General features: G+C 40.5%; 2 protein-coding genes across 2 annotated transcripts; both read right to left on the bottom strand.

Annotated features, from left to right (window-relative positions):
• LOC125079782 (olfactory receptor 481) lies at positions 1-945 on the bottom strand. The gene has a single exon (XM_047693539.1). It carries the CDS (start codon positions 937-939, stop codon positions 1-3), a length of 939 nt encoding a protein of 312 aa, XP_047549495.1. The 5' UTR covers positions 940-945.
• Positions 946-8,612: 7,667 nt separating this feature from the next.
• Positions 8,613-9,294, bottom strand: LOC125079781 (olfactory receptor 481-like). The gene is given in 3 exon segments (XM_047693538.1): positions 8,613-9,052; positions 9,055-9,177; positions 9,180-9,294. Coding segments are annotated over 3 exon segments (678 nt in total).

Here is a 9,294-nt window from a genome sequence, read left to right as displayed (position 1 = left end):
TCAGGAGAACCAGTGTGTTTTAGCCATTAGTTTTCTCATGGCCCCTTTCACCTCCTTGTTCCTCAGGCTGTAGATGAGGGGGTTCAACATGGGGACCACTACTGTATAGATCACAGATGCCACTTTGACCTGATCAGCTGAGTAACTCGACTTGGGCATCACATAAACGAACAAAACTGTCCCATAAAACAAAGTGACCGCAGTGAGGTGGGAAGTGCAGGTAGAGAAGGCCTTCTTCCTCCCCTCCGTAGAGCGCATATTCAGGATTGAGTGGAGAATGTAGCTGTAGGACACAATTATGGTAAACAGTGTGCTGATGAGGACGGATGCAGAAGAGATGGCAGGAGATATTTCGGCAATATAAACATGGCCACAAGAAAGCTTCAGGAGTGGGAAGAGGTCACAGAAAAAATGGTTGATTTTATTTGGTCCACAGAAGGATAGGTTCATCAGACAGCCTGTAAATGATGAAGCATTCATGCATCCGCCCAGGTAGGAAGCCCCCAAAAGGAGGAAGCAGACTACTGGGGACATCTGGGTGGAGTAGAGCAAGGGAGAGCAGATGGCCACATAGCGATCATAGGCCATGGTAGCCAGCAGGAAGCACTCTGTAGTCCCAAAGGTGACATCAGAGCCAAGCTGGGCTATACAGCCAGTCACAGGGATGGTCGTTTTCTCTCTCAAGAAACTCATGAGCATGATTGGCGTGACCGACGTGGAGTACCCAATGTCCACAAAGGCCAAATGGCTGAGGAAAAGGTACATTGGGGTGTGAAGCTGTGGGCTGCTTCGGATTAAGATGATTATACTGATATTTCCCACTATGGTAACTATGTAAACTCCCAGGAAAATGACAAAGAAGATGGCACATAGCGTGGGGTTATCTGTTAACCCCAGAATAATGAACTCCGTCACTGCTGTATGGTTTTCAGTCTCCATCTACCCATTTAATGGTGCCTATTGAAATCAGAACAAGAGGAGGTTAAACAGGTTGAAATTACCCCACATTTAATGTAGATATCTAAACAGAACCATACAATTATCATTTCTGAATGGTAATTCTGCCTCACTTGTAGAATACTTTGTGCACATGAATTTTCTTCTCAAATTCCACAAAAATATTACAATTGAAGACTGAATGATCTTGGAATTCAGCTATTTTATTCCTATTTGTATACCATAGAGCAAGTCTTCCCCATGTGTACCAGAAACATGTAAAAGGGTGTTACACCAATACTGATGGTAACAACATAAACTGTAAATCACCAAAATGATGAGGGAAAGGCAAGCTCTTAATTTTCCACCCCCACCCCAAATGTGTCTCTGCCTCAGGATTCTCTTTTTTAGTAGATATTATTACCATTTATCCAATTATTGGACAAAAAACATGGAGTTGACTTTGACATCTCTTTCTTACCTGATCATTTTCCTGGAATGAAAACATTGCATCCTTAGTTATAACTGATACTAAGGGCTGGAAAGTGTCTATGCCCAAGATGAAAGGGCCAAATAGAAATTTTACTATTGTTATGAGTTAAATTCTGGATATTCTGCAAAATCTTTCAGGACTTATCTCTTATACCACACTTTTTCATCCTTCTGAGATTACATGAAGCAATAAGAAGAGTCCAGGTATTTTCATGGACTGGATTAATTGGAAAGTGAACTGAAGCATTTGGGGACCTGCAGTAGTAAGTTTTGGTTTCATCAGTTCTATTAAGCAACTGTAAGGAAATAGGAAGTAGGAGCATATGATGGTGATGGGAGGAGAGGGTAGTTAGAGAGATATGGATGCAAGTAGCCAGCTAGGAAGGCTAGGAAATTGGATTGAAAGAAAGATTAACATTTCAGAATGATATTCCCTTATTTCAAATTAGAGCATACGATCAAGGGCAAGGGAGAATATATTAGTCACATTCAGTCATCTCCATGGCTCTTCTAGTTTAAAGACCAACACTTTCTTCTCAATAATTTGGTTTTTCCTGAAGAGCTTCTATCTGATGAAGAAGGAAGGAAACATACATACATAACTACCAGCAACCATGCACCTTCTACTCCATGTTACATGTGAATCATGGCAATGACATCCTACAGTATGAACAGTACAAGGGTTATGTGTCTGAATTCTCATATTCTGGCACTTTTTTTTTTTTAAAGATTTTATTTATTTATTTGACAGAGAGAAATCACAAGTAGGCAGAGAGGCAGGCAGACAGAGAGGAGGAAGCAGGCTCCCTGCTGAGCAGAAAGCCCGATGTGGGGCTCGAACCCAGGACCTGGGATCATGACCTGAGCCGAAGGCAGCGGCTTAACCCACTGAGCCACCCAGGCGCCCCTATTCTGGCACTGTTAATAAGACAAAGCCTCGACCTGAAATAGATTTATTGAGAAAAAAAATAAATGGATGAAAGACACAAAATGTTTCCAAAGCTGGATATGAATGACGTCAGGGAAGACAAAGGGACGCGCAGAAATACCTTGGATTTTGCAACCACACAAACCTGGGATCGGTTTCTAGCTCTGCCTCTTGCTGTCTATGGAACCAGAGTCACGTTACAAGAAGTTGTAGATCTTCTGTTTCCTCACCTATAAAAAGGAATAATAATACACACCTCATGTGAATCTTGTGTTAAAAATGATACGATTGAATGAAAAGGACCCAGCATGCGTATATGACAAACAACGCTCAGTTACTAATAATTTACTCGAATAATCAATTTGCAACTTCTGTACATATAAGAGATCAAATATTTCTGTGTCCTTAAAAAGGAGCAAGGATAAAGTAGTGACACATCTACTGCAACACTAGGGAGAGGCTCCGAGGATTGGTCACTGAACGGCGGAGCCATATTTAAGTGAGGCTTGTGTCATTTGAGATAAGGCCCAAATCACTTACTTCACCGAATGTAATTACAAATTAATTGGTTTATTTGTTGTGGAAAACTACATTGAGAATCCATTGGGATAGAGAAATTACGTGTGCACGTCTACTGGGACTGAGAAATAACACATAAACATGATTATATAAAAGTATATGAGTGCAACACATACACTGTGTTTCCACTTATTTTTTAAATGAAAAAATTAAACATTCAACTCAATTAAGTTGAAAATAATTATAACATTTTACTATCATTGCAGTTGATTATTAGATCAAGATGACTAATGTGGCTGTGACATTTTGTGGCATTTCTGAAATGTGACTACGTGGAGTGGCCCAGGTTTTCATGTCACCTATGTTTAGAGATAATTTGGGTTTGCTAGTACTGTTGAATTTACAAACATGAATCCACTGGAATTGTAATATTATTTTCAACATAAGTGATGTACATTTTTTAAAAATCACATATATTTTTCTCATGTAATATGGATCTGTCCTAGGACACTTGACACACACACCATGCTTGTTGGTGGCAGACATTTCTCACACACATGCTCTTCCTTCGCCCCTTTGCTAACTTTGATCCACCAACATGTAACCAAAACAATGAAGCTCACCCTAAGATTTTCCTTAGGACTCTGCCATCTACAAATGCCACATAGACTGGCAGGTTGTCAAAGATACACGGCTGCAATCTACTCTGGCTCTATTCTTGAACCATAGCCACAAAGCAGAATGTTCTCTAAGGTTGAAAGTCAGGTTCCTTTGATTCTGGGAATGAATCCATCAATCAATGACCTTCAGAACAAAGCTAACCTGATAATCCACATTAGGAGGGCCTAACAGCTCAAACACCTCAAATCCAGCAAATTAGGAAATGGACATGCTGTGAGACTCCCTCTGTCCCAGAAAGATACTATACCTTTAGGTTTTAAGGAAGCCCGACTATGGCTGATGAATGATAGAAACAGGTACCACTGATTCCACAAAAACATTCCAGATCCTATCTGGGAGAATTAAAGTCCCTTCATTCCTGTCCATCTCCCAACTTTCTGTTCACATCACTTGATTAGTACCATTACAGGTGGAAGATCTTGTTCTTTCCCTGGAATGAAAGTGCAGTGTTTATGATTAATGATTTTGCATCCCTCTTAAATGGTGTAATGCTGGGAATATAGGACTAAATAGATGTTTGCTGAATTAGTGTTAAACAATTTTTAGAAAATCTATGCATTAGATACTATGCTAAAACCTAAAAGTAGACATACTTCTATCTCTATCTTTACCCAACTACAAACCAGTTTATGATGGTATTCACCACTCCACACCCTTCCAGTGGAAGACTAATTATTAGTCACCTTAGATCTCAGGTTTAAATATATTTCACCTTTGAAGTGTCCTCTGACACCCTGGACTAAGTTACAGTGTCATGGTGAGTAGTTTCAGAGAACCTGAAATATGTTCTGCACTTTTTACACCTTTACTTATGTAGACACTAGTGTAAGTCATTGCTCAATGTCTTTTTTTTTTTTTTTTTTTTTGCCTACTTTCCTACATTTCCATGAGGGAGGGATCATGTCGCCTTGTTCCACACTTTCTTCTTAGAACATTGCATAGAAGGGGTGCCTGGATGGCTCAGTTGGTTAAGCGTCTGCCTTCAGCTCAGGTCATGATCCCAGGGTCCTGGGATTGAGCCCTGCATCGGGACTCAAGGGAGCCTGCTTCTCCCTCTGCCTGTTGCTCCCCTGCTTGTGTACTCTCTCTCTCTCACTGTCAAATAAATAAATAAAATCTTTAAAAAAAAAAAACAAACATTGCATAGTACTTCATACATAGCAGTTTTAAACAAATGAATGAGTGAATAAATGAGTGACCTACTTTTTAAGATTTTTATTTTACTGTGGTATACCTAATATGAGATGTCCTCTTAAGAGGCTTCTGTGTGCACACTACAGTACCGTTAACTACAGTATAATGTGCTACAGCAGATCTCTAGGACTTACTCATCTTACTTAACTGCAACCCTGTGCCTGTTGATTAGCAACTCCCCATTTCTCTCCAGCTCCAGCTTCTGACAACCGTCATTCCATTCTTGAGTCTGTGAGTGACTATCTTAGGTACACCATAAAGTGGAGTCCTACAGTATTAGCCCTTCTGTGACTGGCTTATTTCACTTGGCATAATGTCTTCCAGGTTCATCCACGCTGTCACATATACAGAATTTCCTTTTTTAAAAGACTAAATTATATTCCATTGTATATTTAGATGCCAACCTTTCTTTATGCACTTATCTGTCAGTGGACATTTAGGTTGCTTTCACATCTTGGCTCTTGCAAACAATGCCGGAGTGGACATGGGAGTGCTAATATCTCTGAGATATTGACTTCAGTTCTTTTAGATCAATATCTAGAAGGTGGGACTACTGGATGATATGGTAGTTCTGTTGCTGACTGAGGAAACTTCATACTGTTTTTCATAGCAGCTGCATTCCCAGCAACAATGTACAAAAGTTTGCTCTTTCTCCACATCCTCACCTACACTTGCTTTTTTCTTTTCTTTTCTTTTTTCTTTTCCTTCTTCTTCTTTTTTTTTTTTTTGCTAGTAGCCAGCTTGACGCATGTGAGGAAATATCTCATAATGGTCTTGATTTGCATCTACCTGAAGATTAGTGATGCTGAGCATCTTTCTTTGTACCTCTTGGACATTTTTATGTCTTCTTTGAAGAAATGTCTGTTCAAGTCTTTAGGCCGTTTTTAAATTGAGCTACTAGTGTTTTTGCTATTGACTTGTTTTTTGTTTGTTTTTTTAAAGATTTTATTTATTTATTTGACAGACAGAGATCACAAGCAGGCTGAGAGGCAGGCAGAGAGAGAGAGGAGGAGGAAGCAGGCTCCCTGCTGAGCAGAGAGCCCGACGCGGGGCTCGATCCCAGGATCCTGGGATCATGACCCGAGCCGAAGGCAGAGGCTTTAACCCACTGAGCCACCCAGGCGCCCCTATTGACTTGTTTTTATTCGATTTTTCCTTACATATTTTGGAAATTAACCTCTTACCAGATATATGGTTTGCAAATATTTTTCTCTCAGTCCGTAGTTGCCTTTTCACTTTGGTGATTGTTTTCATTGCTCTGCAGAAACTTTTTAAAAATTAATTATTTATTGTTTAATTTTTTATTATTTTTAAAGATTTATTTGTTTGTTTGCCAGAGAGACACACAGTGAGAGAGGGAACATAAGCAGGAGGAGTGGGGAGAGGAGAAGCAGGCTCCCCACTGAGCAGGGAGGCCAATGTGGGGCTCCATTCCAGGACCCTGGATCATGACTGAGCTGAAGGCAGACGCTTAATGACTGAGCCACCGGACCCCAGTGCAGAAGCTTTTTAGTTGATGTAGTCCTTATCTATTTTTGTCTTTGTTGCCTGTGATTTCGATGTCATACCAAAAAAATTATTGCCAAGACCAACAACAAGAAACTTTTCCCCTATGTTCTCCTCTAGAGCTTTTCTTCCTGGAGTTTTAGTTCTTAAATGTAAGTCTTTAATTCATTTTGCGTTGATTCTTGTGTGCAGTGTAAGGTGAGAGTTCCATTTCATTCTTTTGCATGTCGATATCCAGTTTTCCCAACACCATTTATTGACGGACTATCTATCCTTTCCTCACTGAGTATTTTTGGTGCCCTTGTCGAGAATGACTTGACTGCACCCGGATGTTTTTATTTTTGGCTCTCTGTTTTATTCATTGCTCTGTTTGACTGTCTTTATGTCAGTACCATACTGTTTTGATTATTGTAGCTTTGCAATATTGTTTGAATCAGAAAGTGTGATGCCTACAGTTTTTTTCTTCCTTCTTAAGATTATTTTGGCTGTTTGGGGGTCCTCTGTGGCCCTTTGTTCATCGAAAGATACAATTAAGAGAGCCAAAAGGCAAACCAGAATGGAAGTGTAACTTTAAAGTGTACAAATCTGACAAAGGACTTGTAGACAGATTACAGTAAGAACAAATCAATAAGAAAAGTACAATATGAGAGTAAAATTGGCAAAAGACTTGAAGAGACATTACACAAAAGAAGATATACAAGTCGCTGATAAATATGTATTATTTTTTTTAAAGATTTTATTTATTTATTTGACAGAGAGAGATCACAAGTAGACGGAGGGCAGGCAGAGAGAGAGAGAGAGGGAAGCAGGCTCCCTGCTGAGCAGAGAGCCCGACGTGGGACTCGATCCCAGGACCCTGAGATCATGACCTGAGCCGAAGGCAGCGGCTTAACCCACTGAGCCACCCAGGCACCCAATATGTATTTTTTAAATGCAGAACATAAGAGGTCCAGAAAGATGAGAGGAACACTGCCCTGATTACCTTTGTTTGTAAAATCTGTGACTAGTCCGGAATTCTCTGGCGTTATCTTTTTTAAAAACTGTAGGTAAATAACTTCATCCATCAGATAGCTGAGATGCCAGGACTTCTTCAAGCTAGCTCCTTCTGTAACGGTCTTATATCCCTGACTATTTGCAAAGAGTACACTGCCACCAATTTATTTGCCGGGAACATTGAATTGGGGGGAGTCAGAATCTACTCTTGCTCTAGGACTCATGTGACACACACCACTTTGGTAATAATTAGAAAATGCTATTTTACTCTTGAAACAGGATTAATTGGAAGTCATGGGGAAGGTTCTGGAGGCAGGGAGGTAATTAAGGAGGCTGAAAACTCTCCAGGCTCCATCACGAGCACCTGAAATAAAGCCATGACAGAGTTGCAGCGATGAACACCTTGGGGGTGTTACAAAGAAGGATAGAAGGTATATTTCAGGCCTGCGGTAGCCTGGGTGTCTTAATCCATAATTTTATACCCTGGAAATACCAACTGGCTTGCTGAAATCAAGCTCCACTGGGCCGTAGCCCCCTCCCCAGCACCACGCTCAGGCAGTTCTTCCTACTATTCAAAGGCTTGTCAGCACATGTTCAAAGACAAGTGTCTGCACTCAGGCCTTTGAGAAATACGAAAAACTATTGGGAATTCTCGAAGGAGCTCTCAGAGACTCAGCCTTCAGAGTTCCTTCTGTGTTATCTGGATTGAGCTGTCTTGGTGACAAAATTATGGAATAAATTCTTTAGGCCTGTCTTATTTAGGTGGGAATAAAATTTTTTCAAGACTCCAGCCATAACTATTTCAAAAGATTATGATAACCCCGTATAAGACAGGCCAAGTCTCCCTGAGAAAGTGACCCAGACTGGCAACACTACCATCATTTGCATTTCCATTGAATACATGATGCTTTCTAAGATGTTAATTTACAAAACGCTATTTTAAAATATAGAACCTAACAGAAGAAAAAGAAAATACTCTCTAATCATGGACTGTAAACAATGAACAAAGGAGAGACAAAGTGAAATTATATTTCCCAAGTCTCCTAACCCTGAAAGGTACATATTTAATTTGAACCCAGCTGAATTTCATGAAATATTCTGTGACTCCAGAAAATTATAAATTAAGGTTGGCATTAGTTAACATACTGGTATTTTGTGTTTAAGATAGTTCTTCACATAAAGTGATAAGGCTAATGGAAAACATAAACATCTATCACATATGTTCTGAAAACTATCATTTTTCAGTTTCTGGAATCACACTGAATTTCTTTCAAAATAACCGATGTCTTCTAGCCACCAATTTTCTCATGGCCTCTTTCGCCTCTTTACTTCTGACTGTAAAATCAAGGGGTTCACATCGGGATCACACTGTGTAGAACACAGACACCACTTTAATGTGGTCAGACGAGTGACCTGACTTTGGTGTGACATAGACAAATGTGACTGTCCCATAAAACAAAGTGACCGCACTGAGGTGAGAAATACAAATAGAGAAGGCCTTGTGTCCTCCCTCGGGGAAGTGCGTACGTAGGACGGAGTGCAGGATGTATAGATATGAAACAGCTATGATGACCAGTGTGATTACAAGGACTGACCCAGCTGAGATGGCAGGAGATACTTCAGCAACATAGATATGGGTACAAGAAAGTTTTGCTAATGGTGGGAGGTCACAGAAGAAATGGTTGATTTTATTTGACCCACAGAAAGTCAAGCTCAATAAACAGCCAGTAAATGATGACACATTCACACATCCCCCCAGATAGGGAACAGCCAATAGGATGATACAGACTCTGGAAGGCAGGGGGTAGAGTAGAGAAGTGGAGAACAGATGCTCACATAGCGATCACGGGCCATGGTGGCCAGCAGGAAGCACTCTGCCGTTCCAAAGATAACATCAGAGCCAAGCTGAGCTATGCAGCCAGCAACAGGAAACTCACGATCATACTGGGCATGACTGACATGGAACACCCAATATCCACAAAGGCCAAATGGCTGAGGAAAATGTACATCGGGGTGTGAAGCTGAGGGCTTCTGCGGATTAACAT

The sequence above is a fragment of the Lutra lutra genome, chromosome 10 (assembly GCF_902655055.1).
Source record: "Lutra lutra chromosome 10, mLutLut1.2, whole genome shotgun sequence".
In the NCBI taxonomy this organism is placed as follows: Eukaryota; Metazoa; Chordata; class Mammalia; order Carnivora; family Mustelidae; genus Lutra; species Lutra lutra.
Note: the sequence above shows the minus strand (reverse complement) of the source record. Positions and strands in the feature narration are given on the sequence as shown.